The sequence below is a fragment of the Ammospiza caudacuta genome, chromosome 3 (assembly GCF_027887145.1).
Source record: "Ammospiza caudacuta isolate bAmmCau1 chromosome 3, bAmmCau1.pri, whole genome shotgun sequence".
Lineage (NCBI taxonomy): Eukaryota > Metazoa > Chordata > Aves > Passeriformes > Passerellidae > Ammospiza > Ammospiza caudacuta.
The window spans coordinates 74479903-74497221 of NC_080595.1; the positions used below are offsets into that span (position 1 = coordinate 74479903).

A 17319-nucleotide genomic window follows, 5' to 3' on the forward strand; every position below is an offset into this window, starting at 1 on the left:
GAGAACAAAAGAAGTCTTAGAGAACAAAAAAGATTTGCTGTGGCAAATCAGTTAAACAGTTAAATATTATCATTTAATTTGCAGCAGAGTGGATCATGGGCTGTAAGACATTCAAGAAAAGAAGCAAAGAAGGTAACAGCTTCAGCATCGCTCAGAAGATACCAGAATAAAGGGATAGTGTTTTCAATGTATCTACTCTCTGTGAAGTCCTTGAGTTCATTTCTCCTTCCTATTCATTACAACCCAAAAAAAGTCTTTTACTGAACATGGGGATATTGAACAAGTGCCTAGACCTAGTCTGAAGCAAGGTCTGAACTTCACAAGCTGCAGGACTGGCCCATTTTCTGAAGAGATTACCCAGCTGACACAGCCTGCAAGTCACTTCTTGCCCTTGGTCCCTAAAATAAAGCATGGCATGCCTGCAAACTCCCAGGTTTCACATTACCTTTGTTTCTCAGGCTCTCACTGTGGCAATTTTGCAATATTCTTGAGTGACATCTGAATTAGTTTAAGAGGAACTTTATCAGTTTTGAACAAGTTACACTGGTTTTCATTCAAAGCAATTCCATGGAAACCAACTGAGATGCTACACATTTAAATCTCTTGAACTTTGCCCTCTTATTGTTAGGATTGTATTTTGGGGCTGCTTTTAACTAATAGTTGGGCAATAAGCTACTTTTATGATATCAGCCACTAAAGAAGTTGATATTACTGATACAAATACTTAACTTCTTCAAATACCATCACAGAGCCTGCTAGTGCTATTTAAATTACTAGTTTCAGAATTTTTAATTACAAACACTCTATGGGATCATACTGCACTGTAAACAGCATTTCAAAACCAACTTGAACCTTGGTTTAGAGAAAGATCTTGTCCAGACTCACATTTGAATGTACTTTTTAATTATTTTTTTAAATAACTATTGTGTGGATATAAAAACAATTTCATATAAATCATTTTTATGGCTCTATGGAATCCAACAATAGTTGGAGTCTTCTAGAAACAGCTCTAAAATTATTTTAATTACCTCCTGCTGTTTTGAAACAAAAAGTGAAACACATAAAGTATCTAAAATTGAAGAACAACCTTCTGAAAGCAGGCTTTGTCCCACTTTAACTCAGCATTCTAAATGGGAACTGCATTTCAATTTAAATTTAACAAGGTATGATATGTGAATTAAACAGCAACTGATATTTATTTAGCCTTCAGATTTGGATACTTATGGGTTTTATTACATACAAACAGATTGGCCTCTAAAAACATGTTCTTAATCATGAGCTATACACATAATAAAGTAGTTTCTGCCCTGAATGTAAATGAAGCATACACAGAGTCACACCTACAGCAGGGGTGCTTTGGGAGCCTGGTGTGTTCTGTAGAGAGGAATGGCAGGGTCTGAGCCCCCCAGCTGCTGCTCATCCCACTGACCCAGCACTGCAGCTGCTTTAAAGGCCAGACAGGGAAAACAGGATGAAGCATGAGAGTCTTTCAGCCACTTGGATCTGCTGAAGGTCAGCTGTGCTACATGGCATTGTCTGGCCAGCAGAGATTTCTGTGGATATCCCATCCCTTCACGCAGTCCCAGCCATCCTCTGCTTCCCCCAGCAGTGCCAGAAGTTACTACTCCTCATTGTCCAGCTCAACACTTTTATTTTTAAGCATTTGACTTAAGACTAAGATTAGAGCACAGCCACAACCTTGTCCTGATGGAAACAGGATGGAAAATGGTCATAGATGGTAAAGCAGAAGAGAGCCAGAAATGCACAGCTGGAGGGACAGCAGTCTCTTAAAGCCAGCTCTTCTGCTGGCAGGAACATGTACCCTGGAATAGAATGGATTTTTTACTGCATGTAATTCATATTCATTCACATGCTAGATCTGGTCACAGATAAACAAACTAGAAGGGTCCATTATTTATATGATGTAATAAATATTTGTATGAGGACTCTGCTTCAAGTCTTATATACATCTCCATTAAGAGAGGGAAATCAAAACAAACTGGGTTGGATCACCTTCTGTCACTGCATTTGAATGAAAAATGCCAGGGAATGAGCACCTAAAGCATGGGCTTATTTGCTGAACTCCTTCCTGTGCTCTTCCATTATCAGATCCCATGAGCCAGAGAGTGCCACTGACCATCTGAGCTTCCTCAGGGACTTGTAAACACATTCATTTTTCCCCTTTACAGGAGCACAGGAGACAACTTGTATGTTAAGTGACAAGGACATTTCAGTCTCAGCAGTCTCAGATTAATCCACACCCCAGGATTCAGAGCAAGGCTGAGGAGCCAGGGTTCCCACGATCTTGCTGCGACTCCAACACCAAGCCCAGATTCCTTCTACCCAGGATGAGCCCTTAAATTGCTTTGGCCTTTTTGTATAAATTTTATAAATTGCTTTGGGCTCTGTGTGATGGAGAAAGACAGGGTCCTTGAGAAGGATCCTGTGTCAGAAGTCAGCTGAACGTGTCCATCTCGCTCCCTGTGGTTCAGGGGGAGAGACACTGTAAAAACAGTGAATAATGTGAATGAGCCAGGTGTCCTGAACATGAGCACAGATATTGCTGCACTAAGCAACAAAAAGGGTAATCATTTTACATCCAAGATCTTCCTCCTCAGCCTCCTAATTAGATCACTACCTTGCACTCAGACACATGTAGAAAAAGACCATTTTTTACATTACTTCTCTCAGAATAAACAAGCCACTTGGAGATGCAGGCAGAGGCAGCTGTAAACAGCAGGAAAAGGGGGCAAAGGGCTCACTTGGCTGAGGGATATTAATGGTTCATTGCTTGTAAATAGCCCTTTCCCCAGAGACCTCTCCATGCTCTGTGTGTGCTCACTGCACATGCTGGCAGCAAAGTGGAGGCTTTATTAAGAGAGTTACAAATAAGGTCAAATTCTTTTAAGAGCTTTTCAGAGTTCCCAAGGCATTCAAGGAGGGCTCCAGCTGTTTGCAGGGGTTTCCCATTACGGTCAGAGACACAAGTTTCAGCATGCTTCCAGTTAAAAGAGGATCCTGACAGATTTTCACTTTAACATGACAGCAATAGGATGGAGTTCTCCACCACAACTTTCTCTTCACAGATGCTAAGCACATTCACATGGACATTACACAAAGAGAAAGCATGTGTCTGGCATGGCATGGCATGTGAAGGGTGGCTTGGGGATCTTTCATCACCCAAAAAGCAGCACAGCAATAGCTGGGTTAAAATGACTGCAACACCAGGATAAGAGACCAGCTGAGCACTTAATGTAGAATCCAGGAAATTCAGGTAGTAGACTTTTTCTCCTCAACACTTCCACAGGAGTACAAGGTCTTGTTTTTCAAGGCAGAAGCAACACAAATTGAATTGGTTTACCTTACATATGCAATGCCCTATTAGGCCACCTCTCCTGACCATCTTAGACCTCAGTTCTTAAAAACCTTCACCTGTAGAAGCTGTATATTTCTAAATTCAATCCAAATGTGCATTTTGTCCAAAGAAAAAAAAATGGAACAAAATTTTCTGAACAGTTTTTCATTAGGAGAGGAAGAACAGATAATGTTCACTGCTTTTGGGGCAAGCATGACTTCTTCACTCATCAAGTAGCTCAGGCTGCATGGATAAAAATAAACACTGCAAACTTGTGCAGGTCCTACTTCCAGCAAAATGCCCTTTGCCAAGGCTGAAACTTGACAAAAATCATCTTACCAATGAAATTAAAAAAAAATAAATCTCCCAGGTACAGAACATAGCTGGGCCCTGCCTAACAGGAACTGGATGTTGCTGCAAAGTCTGATTCACACAGTCATGTTTGTAAGATCAGCTTGTTGGGAATGTCTGGGATCAAAGGCTGCCATGGAGCAGCCCTCCCCACACTGCAGGGCTGTGGAAACGTGCAGGCAAATGTTCTCCAGCTAGCAGAAACTTTGATTTATAAATTGTGATGTTTCCACCTGCTCCTGAAGGAACAGAGCTGCCTGCTGGGCTAGGCAGGCCCGTGAGAAGAGCAGTTCTGAAGCAGGCTGGGGGACCCTGAGTGGTGCTCCCACAATCACTCATGGCAGCTGGGAGCACAACCTGCTCCTGTCCCTGGAGACAGCAATGGGAGGTTTGCAGTGTGCCATGGGGAAGCACAGTCTGAATGTGCTTTTTGCTGATTTGAGTTGGAGGAGGATCCTACACCAGTTTCTCCTGTGGGGCCAAGAGAAGCGCAAACTACAGCCAGAGCTCACCTTCCCATTCCTGCCGCACTGGAGCTCTGCCCCACTGGGTCAGGTCACACAGGCAGACGAAGGGAAGGCTGTGATAATCAGAGGCTGCCTCATGCCAAGGAGATCCCTGAGCTGTAGCTGAGGAAACCTAAACAACCACTCCCAAACATGACTGGGATTTAAGGGCTGGAGCATGGTGAATTGTCAATGACCATCTGCTCACCCTCAACTTTCTTTTAGTTAAGCTCACTCTGCCCCCACAATTCACTCAGGATTTCATCATTCAAGGAAACATCAACAGCCATAGTCTGTCTTTCACCCCATGCACACAGAGCCCAAATGGCAGGGAAGGCCCGGGGAAGTCACTGCTCCCCAGCCCTGCAGGGCATGCAGCCAGCAGACATTCCAGACACCCTTCCCACCCTCCCTTTGCTCTTATGGATTGGACATACCAACTCCCACAGCACCCCAGGAGCACCAGACTGACTTAAGATACTTGAGACCACAGCAATTCCAAACATGTGGATATTTGCTCCTGTCCAACAACTTTGTAATTTTTAGCATCTGTTCACAGCTTAAAACCTTGAACTGGTTTTTTAGTGTAAAGTTTCCTCAGCATTCCCACCCCTGACTTGGCATTACATGGCCTGCTCATGTAAGTAATTTCATTTGGGAGCTGACTCTTGAGGAAGGCCCTGCCTCATCCCAGCAGCAGACTGAGTGCTGCCCTCTAGGATCTGACTCCTCATTTCCTTGGGCAAACATCCCAATTTGTAGAGCTCACAAGGCCAGTTTGAAAACAGCAGGGCATACAGGTGCTGGAGATCCTATGGCACATGCAGCCCTGCTATCAGACCCCACTGCTTGTTCTCCCTGTTTGTGCCTGCTGTCCCGTTTTCAGGTCCCACATACCCTGCTCTCAGCCAGTATCAGTTTCATGATTTTGCAGCTGGAAAAAGAAGAATAAAACTTTACTCTTTGTGGCTTCACATAGAATTTTGTTTCATGCTGACATTGAAGAGTGGATTCCTGTGCTGGTGCCCTGTCACTGGCAAGTGCTGTTCCTGCCCTCTCAGCAAGGACAACAGAGTGGGGTGCTCAGGTCTGCTCCAGAAACCCATCCTGTTTCACTGACTTGGCAAGTTCTCACCCAGCAGCCCAATCCCCACAGCACCCAGTGCTCAGACAGCCCATCCCAAACACACACCAAAAAGGCCCAGGCTAACCTGCCACACACATCTGTTTTAGCTTCTGGCAACTGGAGAACTACAGGAGCACATCTAGGAACACTGGTCACCTCAGGACACCCTGCACAACTCAGCTGTGCTACAAGTGCTCAGATTTGCACAGCCACACAAGCAAGACACTCACCACGCTGCACAAATAGCCTGACTGGTCTTATTCCACCTGTGGGTTTCTACTGACACCCATCATCTGAATATCATATTGCTCACTTGACATGCTTCCATTTGAATAGCATTTAACTCCTTAAGGGCACAGGATCAGCAGCTGTGAAGCCAAAGACCCTCAGATACAGCAGAACAGATCCCAGCACAGGCAATAGCAGAAGATTAAGGTTCCCTGTGCGGTCTCCTCTGCAGCCTTTCCCTCTCTGGAGGCAATTCCTTTGGGAAACCTGTTAATTCCTTCTCAGCTCTGCAGAGAAGAATTATGACAAATGCTGAGCACAGGATTTTGTACTGTGACTGTTGCTTTCTCTACCACAGCCTAAAATATTCAGTCATTTCACATCAGCTCAAGTTCCAGTGAACGTTTTTCAATTATTTATCTTTAACTCATGACTGTATGAGACTCTGATAGCCTGAGAGTAAAGAAGGTACTTGAAGGTACTGTAAGCCAACCATAACATGATGAGACTTTACAATTTGCTTTTTTAATTTAATTTAACTTCAGTAAAAGTTTAAATGCAATGTCAAGGCTTCAGTGGCTGCAGATGGTACATGACATCCCCAGATAATATGTCCCTCCAAATTACAGGCAGAGGCTCAGTGGATGAACCACCACGAAGACAGAAAATTGATAAGAAATTCAAGCACCTTCAATCATACAATCAGATGAATCTGTGAAAAGCCTGTGGCCTGGCTGTGGAACTCAGCTAGGACAAATAGCTGCACCTCAGTTTGGTGCTCATGATGAAGCTCACTGCTGGTTGACAAGGTACCACACATCAGGAGCATCACCCTGCCAAGTTGCCTCTCCCTTTTCTGACCAGGGTCTGTGCCAGCTCTGCTGTGATGACAGTAAATGAAATCACCCTGCCCACATCAGTGTGTCATCAAGCCATTCCCCTGCTTACCAATCATGGGCATTCCTAGGTTTTGGTATGGGCACTCCAGGCTGCCTCCTTGTGTCCTCCCAAAGATAGCAGAGTAAATGGCTATCACCATGCTCTTCTTACAGCTCAGCCTCAGCTTGTCATCTTCACAGGCTACTTTACTCTTGTATTCATCTGGAAGCAAACAAACACTTCATTACTCAGCTGATCCAGGGTGGGCTCAGGGGTACACCTCAGCTCCCAGCACAGCCTCAGCACAACCCCAGCCTTAGCACTGCACTTGCTACAGGAGCACTGATCTCTCCCATTACATATTTCCTCTGTGGCATTATCAACACATTCAAAAATGTATTTTAACCCAGCATAGGTCAGTTCTGTTAAATAGCCTACATTTTTGTTTTGCAGACAGATAAGTGAAGAGGCATGGCATTTGAGTGTTTTCTACATGGTAATATGGCAAGGGAAGGTAAAAGCCCATCTTTAGGAACCAATCTCATCCATGAAGCAGCTCTTTATGTGCCAGGCATTTATTCTATATCACAGCAGCTCAAATGCAAACATAATCATGCTCCATGGCTTTTTTTTCACAGCAGTTCTTCCGTGGCAGATTCAATAGAAGCTATACTAAATTTAATTGTTGTGGAAGCTGCTCCTGCCTGTTGCGAACACAGATATGCAGAAGCTTGTCCACAAATCCTTCTTGAAATGGGCACTCTTGTTCTTGTAAAGGTGGTACACACAGAACAATCACTCAGTTTACATCTCTCAAGGACACTGGATGGTCATTTCCTAAGAAATCACATGTCATTCCCTTGTCTTTATTATTTGGATTATGAGAACCTCTAGAGGTCCCAACCTAGAACAGGCCCTTCCCATGTGTGCCTCCCAATATACCACAGAAAACAAAAACTGGTTTGAAAAGCTGAGTTTTTAAAGCAAGACACACATCTGAAAGAAAGAGGCTAAGACAATGCAAGTGGCATAAAGAGACTAAAATAACTGAAGAGACTTGTCTATGGACACCCCAGGCAATTCAGGACACAGAAATACAACCTCAACTTCCCCAGCCTCTGTACAGTGACCTTCCACTTCCTTGTGTTACTTACCATTTGAAATGTAGCCACAACAGCATCCACATTGCTAAATGGGAAGGGTTTGTGCCCATGGTAAAATCCCAGGCATGATCAGTCATTTCCCCTTGAATGCTTCCACTTGTACTAGGTCAAAGCGGGGCCATAGAGCACATGAGCATCATCCAGTGCCTGGGGCTGCCCCTGGCCCTGTGTCCCTTACTGGCATGATTTTTTCCTTCCTTTACATGGTTCTCTGTGTCTAATATCACACACACACACACGCATATATAGAGAGAGAGAGAGAGAGAGAGAGATATCTATGTAAATATATTTTTTTTTTAAAAATATATATGAGAACTTATGCAAAGTTCATATGCATAAAACTACTCAGCAACTGAGAACACTGGCTAATAATTTGTTTATAAGTTAATATTTAAGTCTTTAGACCATGCACTATTTTTTACTGTATTATAACTAGGTTCAAGAATCATTTTTGCTTATTATTTGATCTTTCCAAGCTGAATCATAGAATTTAGGTTGGAGAACTTTTCAGGAGGTCATCTGGTTAAATACATGTTTAAAGAAGGGCTAATTTCTACCTTACATTAGATTTTTTCAGAAGAAGCTGTGTGGAGAAAACATGTATTATACCAAAACAGAGGCATACTGATTTAAAAGAAACATCTGAGAACAAAATGACTTTTCATGCTCAGCTTGAAAATTCCTACTTGAAGTCAAAAAAAAAGCCTCCTCAAAATAGCCAATCACCTGGTGATGAGGGCATCAACTGGAATGTGAAAACCCTGTTCTGAACCTTCAGTCCAGCTGAGAAGCTTAACCTTGGACCCTATTCCAGTACATCATTTTCCTTCACACTCTGCAGCCTTTTTACAAAAATCTCTGAACATTTCTTGTTTTATCCTGCCACAGAGAAACTTTCAAACCTCTAAAATATTTAGTGAATGTGAAAACACTTTCTGATCCACCTCCCTAGATGAAGACACAATTAAGGCCTCACTCTTTCATGGGAGAGTCTATGCAAAGAGCAGACATCCCTCAGCAGCAGCTACAGGGAAAAACCCACAACGACTGAGTGTATGAAACAGGGGCTGGAATCAGAAATTGAAGTTTGCACCTTCAGAGTAAGTAAAGAGACAGAAACCTCATACACCTGTGAAGAATTAATGGTGGACTTGATAGTGTCAGGTTAATTGTTGGACTTGATGATTTTAGAGGGCTTTTCTAATCCAAATAGTTCTATTATTCTACGTCCATTTTATCTATGTAGGTATTTCATCCAAAATTACCATGAAAGCATCTGAAAGATATACTGAACACACCAAGGGGTTTTCATCTTCACCTATGATTGTCTCCCACAGGAACTTTGTTTCTTCTGTGAGGGAAATGAAATAAAAGCTTTAACCTTCCTATACAGTAGAAAACTTAACAGAGTATAATAAAACTTTATCCATTTAACAGAATTTATTTGTTCCTTAGGGAAAAAACATGGATTCAAGCTAAAAGCACAAAGACACAAACTCTCCAATAAGACAAGTTATACATAATTTATGTTAAACCACTGTCACAGAAAAGAAAACTTGTGTCTGGCTGAAGTGGGTGAAAAATGAAATAGGTGATTAAGTTTAGAAAAATAATAATTTTTAAGTCTCTAATGAGAGGGTCCACTGTGAATGTCTCATTTCTTACAGGCACTAACTCAATTTCCTCTTTCAATTTGGTTATTACTAGCTACATCTCCCAATTAACAAGTATAACTGCTTAACCACACATCCTGTGGTCTCATTTAAGGTCATTAGAATATTTATTAAATTCTACTGACCATTCAAAGCCAGGGCTTGACATTTGGAAACTTGCTTGGGATTTAAAAACAGAATATTTCATTGAGCACAGTAAACTCTGGGATGGACAGACATTCACACCTTTGTTGAAGATCTGTCCAGCAGTCATGAGACAATGAACAACAACTTGCTCCAGTTCCTAAAGGGGCTACAAGGAAGCTGGAGAAGGACTTTTCACAAGGACAAAGTAGTGAAAGGACAAGGGGGAATGGCCTTAAGCTGGAAGAAGGCAGGTTTATGTTGGATGTTAGAAATAAATTATTTACTCTGAGGGTTGTGAGGGACTGGAACTGAGAAGCTGTGCCTGCCCTATCCCTGGAAGTGTTCAAGGCCAGGCTAGATAGGGCTGTGAGCAACCTGGGATAGTGGAAGGTGTCTCTGATGATAGCGAGTGAGTTGGAATGAGATAGTCTTTCAAGTGCTTTCCAACCCAAACTGTTCTGTGATTCCATGATCCTATGAACAACAAAACACTGCCTCTCACACTCACAGCTCTGACCCTCATAGCTGCTCTTGGAAGTCATGTTCAGGGCTTATGGGGAAAGCTGCCTGATGGAAAGCTCAAGAAATCAGGCTGGGAGGTGAATCCAAGTGCAGATTCCTTGGGAGCAAGGGGGGCACATGGGTGATGTGTTCCTGGCACGCTGCAGTGTAGAATAAGAGGGTTGTGCCACCCAAAACAGGTATCACCTCCCAGTCACTGAATTCTGCCCCAGGAAACACCTCCTGGAGCTGCCAGTTGCAAGGCTCTGGCTGAGTCCACACTGGCTAGGGTTGCAGTTGCCTGGGCAGGCACAGAGAGAAGACACTGCTTTGTTAAAAGGAAAAAAAGAAAGCATGAAATGCACAGTAGCACTTCAGTCTCCCAGTCTCTCAGAAGATTCTCTTAAGCTTGACCACTGGAAAACAGGGAGTCTCCATGTTTCTGGGCAACCTGATAGAAATGTGCATAAACAAACAGGTAGGAAGTGATGCAAGGGAGGACACAAGTCCCTGAAAGTATTTTGTACTTCATAGCATTGTCACCTCCATTTTAGCCAGGATGAACCCAAGTCAGACACACTCACGCTCCCAGGCACTGGATGACAGTAAGGATTGATATTTTAAAAATACAGAGCTAAGCATCATCCCTATATTTACTGGTACTTCACCCCATGATAGCCTTACATAAATATTGAAAAGAAGCGAGGCAGCGTAAGTGACATAAGAGAGCTGGGACTGGGAACAAAAATGTATTTTTCTCTCTCACTCTCCCAAGCAGAACTGGCCTCCTACAGATCACTCACAATCTGGTCCTAAGCCTGCTCTAACTGTTACAGTCTGGATATAATTCAGGCCAAATGCAAACATTTGTATTAGTGGGTTTCATGTTTCACCCTGAAAAATTAAACACGCTTAAATGGCCTCAGAAAGGTGGCAGTGATATTCAGCAAATGGCTTACTCCACTCTAATCCCCCATGCAGTCATTTGTAGGGCAACAGAGATTTACCATGATTAAGATATTTGCTAAGGATAATATCCCTTTTATTACTGCCTGGTTTCAGAGACACTGGCTTAAATATAACTCGGTAGAGAGAACCCAAGGAGGGAACAGCTGTAGGCTTTTCTAGACACGTTTTTAAAGGTCATTATATGACACAATTGTAACTTAACTCAGACAATTACAGGGAAACAATTATAAATGTTTCTAATATAAAAATGGTCTCTCTCAAACAGTAAAGTCAATAAGAAGACTCTCTCTCAAACAGTAAAGTCAATAAGAAGACCTTTAGTAATTATTGGATGTGTACAATAATATTAACCTGTATGACCATTAGCAATTACATTTTGCCAGTATCTTAAGAATGCTTTCCCTTATGGCTCACAAGAATTTTCTGAATTATCTTGATTTGGAATCTCAAAACTAAATGTCAATTGCCTCAATCTCTGCGAGACCTTAGACACAAAACCTCCTAAAGATATTTTGCTTCTAACAAAATGATGAAATCCATCTATGCCAGAGGTTCACCTTACCTAAAATTATATTTTTGAACAGAACTTGTAGGAAAAATTATGGAATTTGCTATTCCAAGTATTCATACTTCACTTAATCAGTGCATAATAGCTGACCCGATTTCCCAGATCAAAGAGCTGGAAATACATGTAAAGAGAAATCTGTTTTCTTCACAAAATCCTAAAGGATCTAAATCTTAGAACTGAGGATCTGAGCAAAGTGAATTTTTAGGAAACAGAGATGCTTTTCCCCAATTCTTTATCAGGTCAGGATCGTTTCCCATAGAAGACTTTCTTATGTAGGTTATAACTGTTAAATTAACATGACTGCATCTAAGATGTCACTTCAGAACCAAACTGGACATCATCTTAGCCAGTAATTTCTCTTTAACCCAATTTTTGCCTCACTCACATTCATCCCAGCTTTGTTATATGTTCCTCTTCATGCCACCCAAAAGAAAGAACATTTCTTGCCTTGAAACTCATAACTCTTCATTATATCCACCCATTCCACCATCACCTAATTCCCTTCAGCTGACAAAGGACTACATTTAACTACTGGATGGTAGTTTGTGCTGGTCTGTGAAAAAGGACATAGGGAGAACTCTCTTCCAGCCACTCTCTCCACAAATAATGATGGGCACACCTCTGTGTCACTCTTCCCTCCTCCAGCTCCTACTGCACCTGTCAGGCATGGATTGATTGTAAAGTGGAACAGCTGAGATGCACAAGTGGAATACACAACCTTTTAGCCACCAGTTAAAATTCAACAAATTTTTATGGACACTGGAAACCATCCCCAAATAATAAAGATGGTGATAACGCATGTGGTGAGATTTTGGTGATTTAAGCACGTCTGGGTAGAACATTTACATTGCAAAGCCACGACAGCAATTTTTTTGTGTCAGCCTAAAGAGAGAAGCCAAAGCAAGGGTTAACCATGGAAATTTGAACTTTTTTCTGTGAACATTGTCACTCCAGACCAAAATTCACTGAGTCACTGTGGACATAAAGCACCTCTGGAGAATATCTGGGCCAATCCTCATGTTCAGACCAGAGTAAACTGGAGCAGTAGGTGGCTGAAGGCCATATCCATTCAAGTTTTTAACATCTGCAAGGATTGAGACTTCGCAACTTCCTTGGGCAAGTTGTTCCATCAATCCTGTTAGTCATGTGAGAGATGAGTATAGTGAGAACCTGCTTACATCTCTTCCATGGGAAGTGGAAAAATGAGTTTCAAAGACAGTAAACCTAGGACAAACACCTTTAAGCAGCATCCTTGAGTAAGAGTGCTGTGCACAGGACTGCCCATGAACAACTCATCCTGGAGATACACATCCAGTGCCCGTCCTAGTAACCTGTGACCCCTGTTTTTATATTTTCTTTTTCTCCACAATCAGCTAATTTCCAGTAACTTTTGTAAAACATAGAGAATAATTTTAGGGTTAAGTAGAACGAAGTCCATCCCAAAACTAAAATAAGGGAGTGCATCTCAAAGCACTGAGAGAAAAAGTGCCTTGGACAGCATTCACTGCTATGACACCCTGCAGAGAAGAAAAAGTTGTATTAAAGAGTATTTTCCAGTCAATGCATCACTTCAAAGCTTTTCCCCATGCTTCTATTCCTATGTTATATATTTACTTATTTTTCATTTGAAGAAAGCATTTATTATTCCAGTATTTCATCCTTTTTTTGAGCTTTGAAAGATATAAGCAGGTTCTGGCCTTCAAGATGCTGACTGTAAATCATAGATTCATAGGTTCATAAAATGGTTTGGCTTGGAAGGGACCTTAAAGATCATCCCATTCCAACTCCCTGCCATGGGCAGGGACACCTTCCACTGTCCCAAGATGCTCCACGCTCCACCCAACCTGGCCTTGAACACTTGAAGAATGGGGCAGCCACATCTTCTCAGGGCAACCTGTGCAGTGTCTCGACACACTCAGTGTGAAGGATTTTCTCCTAATATCCAATCTGAATTTACCCTCCTTTAAAGAGTAGATTTAGATACGTGGTTTAAAGCCATTCCCCCTCATCTTTTCAGGGGACAGTCAACAAAGGTCAGAAGTTTCTCCCAATGACAAAAAGCCTATTATTTAGACCAGTTCACATTGCTATGGCTCCTTTCTTTTCAGTTTTCTTCTAATTTTACTTATGATATGCACTTCATATCCTGATTTCCAGAGCTTCCTCCAATTCCATGTGACCCTGCTACTAATGAGAACTTTCTGTTCATATCAGGATTTTAATAAATCCATATCAATCCAGTGAGCATTCCCTTAGGCAGGGCTGGATGGAGAAAACCTTTTTAGGACAAAAAAGCCTCCAGAGTCCTGGAGTACAGCCCTCACTATCACTCCCCCACAAGCATTTTACTGTGGGCTACCTGGTGACTCCTTCATTTCAAAGGAATCTAAAAAGGATTTTACCTTTAATTTGGAGCACTAAAAAAGTCACAAATTCATATATTTGCATGCAAATATCTTTTAACATTATTTCAGTTCAATTTTCCCTTGAGAAAATTTTTGTGAAGATGGTGTCATATAATTTTTAAGAACTGAAGTTCACCACCCTTGGTAGCCTGGCGTGCACCACTTACTTCTACAGGAGATAATCTGAAACTCTGAAAGATACAATTCAGATGACAGTCCAGAATTATATTAAACAGGCAGCCTGCCAACTTCAAAAGTACCCTGAAAACTCAAGAGTGCCAAGTTTTGGAGGTCTGAAACCCTTTCGACAAGTAAGAAGATTGTTCTTTGCAAACGACCTTGTCAGATTCCCTTAAAATTACACTCGTGATGCACCTATCCAATTTGCAGTGTTTAAAAGGCTCCTCTCCCCACTGTCACTTTCATTAGTCTGAGGTAGTTGTCCTTTTATATTCTGCTGTGAAAAGGCTGGCAGTGCTGCAAATTAACTGCTACACTTCATTTCCAAAGCAGAGTTCAGATGCACCTAGTTGCACTTTCCTGTTGGACAAAGAGAGGTATATGGTTATCTGAGGGGGAAAAAAAAAGGAAAAAATCAAAATATGTGCACTAGATATACATAGGAGTTAAAAATACACCTGGGAGCCCAGGACAAATTTAATTCTCTTCCTATTTCTTCCATTACTGAAATTGGGCTGATTTTCTGAAGCAGCTCTGGCTTACTGGTGCTCTGCTGCCTAAGCCTCTGCCTCACCATTTGTCTGCTTCCAAAGACCTGCTGGCCAAGGTTCAGTGAGATTTGACAGAAACATCGAAGTGACAAATGTAGTGAAGTCCCTCTACATTTTTTTAAGAACTGGTAGCCAATTTCAGAAGAGAGCCAAACCAGTGCCAAAGCTGGTTGTATTCATTGCACTGTCCCACCAGTCAACCAGCATGGATTTATGACCTGTAAAGCAGCCAACTAATAAACTGTAAACTGTAAACTTGGCCAGCTATCATGGACTTAAATCAGGACTAGCAGCACTATAGGAGGCAATATGGGAAACACAGCCAATATTTTGTACTCCAACGAAAAGATGAGAGAGATGCAATAAGGAAAAGTAGCTTAAAGATATATAGGGAAAAAGACTTAATTAGCACCACTGCTCATAGCTGTTTTGTTCTGCTCTTCCAGTGATTGTATAAATCTGGAGTAATGCTGCTAGAGTTATTATTAAAATAGCTGAAAGGGAGAAACTTAGTCTTATATCATTAAAATAGTCTTCTACAGACATTAAAATAATGGCAATAATAATTCTGACAAAAGAACATTAAAAGGACGCCTGATTGATATTTTTACATATAACCCACTGGGTTGCCTAGAGAATACAATATGGGAAAATGAGGTCTACTAGATTAAAAGCCAATTCACTACTGTCCTAAATAATTAACTACACAGTATTCCCTTAATGGCTTTGCCCAAGAAATAAAAAAGAATGTAGCTGAGAGAAATGCAGTAACCAAATTTCCAAAATTCATCATGGATGCTTTAGAGGTCCCAGTTTGCAGATACATGAATAGGTGACAACCTCCACTGCCTTTGAAGTAGTCAGAAAAATCAGTGTGCAAGTTAGAAGAGCTTGATACACCATTAGTATGATAAAACATTGAAGCTATCAGGAGATACCTGTTTTAAAAAATGTGTAGTCAATTTGCAAACCAACTGTAGGACAGATATTGAAAAAATAATGAGGAAATGCACAGTAATGGAAAGAGTTTATAACCATGACAATACCCCAGAGATTTACTCTTCTCTGCCTTTTTTCTTTTTCTTTTTCTTTTTTTTTTTGCCTTTTTTTCCCCCTAAAAGACATTTATTTGAGGAGAACAATTGGTCCATATTTTCAGTCTTGAATTAGTCCATATATAGGACATCCTGCAGGAGTGCTGTATAAATTTACTTCTCTGTTCTGTGAGTCCTACACTCACAGTTTAATCTGTGGAGTAATACAATAGACCCAAACTTCCACAGAAGTTAACTTTTGCAGCATCGCAGTTTTTTTAGAATACGGTTTCTGGAGCAAGTTGTTCACATCAGTTCTTCACCAGTGCACCAGAAAATTCTGAAGTCTGTCATTCAGAGCTTGCAAACCTCTACCATAGTAGAACTCTGTTGGGATTTAGACTTATGGGCTCTGTTTTCACAACTTGGTTTCCCTGTGTTCCGGTTAATCGCCCCAAGAACACTCCTGGGTCACTCCAAGAACACTCCTGGGTCTCCTGAGAAGACTCCCTGATCACTTTGCAGGGGCTGTCAGCAGCCAAAGCCATTTCTGACACCTGCAGGACCAGCCACCGCACAGCCTCTGCCCTCAGCACAGAAAGGCACCACAGGTGCCACAGTGCCCAAGGATGAGCTGGATCTCCTGAGGAACACGGGGAGCTCCTCCTGGCTCTGCTGTGGACTCACCTATCCCAGCACTGAAAGTCTAACCCTTCCTTTTCCTTCACTTGAAATTCATGGCTTAGAAAAGGGTCTTGTTATCCCTGGTTTGTAGGGGTTTTTTCCCCAAACCACAGAAAACTTAAATGACAGTGGACAAAGAGGATCTGTAAAAGTCACAATTCTGGCATTTATACAATTTAGGCAGATTTCAGAATTTGTCTTTTTTAGTGGTTCACATCTGGACACTGGAGACCTGATCCAGCAAAGGGAATCCTTATATCTACATAGTAGGAAACACCACAGTTTTCACTGCCTCCTTATTATGTCAGTCAGGGCTGACTGATTGTGTTTGAAAGCAAAATGAGATTTTTTTTTTTTTAACTCTCCAAGGTTCAGAAGCAGTTTCATTCTCTGCAGGAGAAGGAAATTATGATTATAATAAAATACTGTAATATAATTACATTCGTGATAATATAATATTTTCATTTATTATATTAGCTAATATATTGTATTAATATTGCAATCATATTTATAATTAAACTGACAACAATCTCTGCATTTGCTGACACTGGAATCACATATTCCTGTTAATCCTCCTTCTGGCAGTCCAGTGATTAATGTGCTACAGAGATAGGGCTATTTGACAGCTCCTGAAAATCTCTGTGCATCAACAGCTTAAAACAGTATTAATCATTAGCATTAGCATTTCTCTGGCCACAATTGTGGGCTGATAGATCTGCCCTCTGTTATTTACAACATTCCTTTATTTACACCTTTTCATCACCACAGTGGTTGCTGCCTAAGGTTTTATTGCCCTTATAAATTTCCACTCCCTGCATCACCTTATTTAGAAATAATACAGATAAGCAAGAGAGAGCTGGTGAATGCAGGAGGCAAAAGGCTCTTTCTCTTGCCTCAGTGGCTGGGCCAGGGGGATGTGCCCATTAAACATCCTCAACTCCATCACGCTGCTTTGGGAAGCCTGGCCCACCAAAAAGCAATGCAGCAAACAATACAGTGAACTTCTCTTGCCACCAATAA

The 17319-nt window shown here is 41.6% G+C and overlaps 1 protein-coding gene across 1 annotated transcript in view; it reads right to left on the minus strand.

Moving 5' to 3' along the window:
* Positions 1-17319, minus strand: part of LOC131556183 (protein eva-1 homolog C-like) — a 201090-nt gene that overhangs the window by 110535 nt on the left and 73236 nt on the right. Inside the window, exon 4 of the mRNA XM_058802633.1 lies at positions 6515-6667. Coding sequence (XP_058658616.1) covers positions 6515-6667 — 153 coding nt within the window. The remainder of the gene's footprint in view (positions 1-6514; positions 6668-17319) is intronic.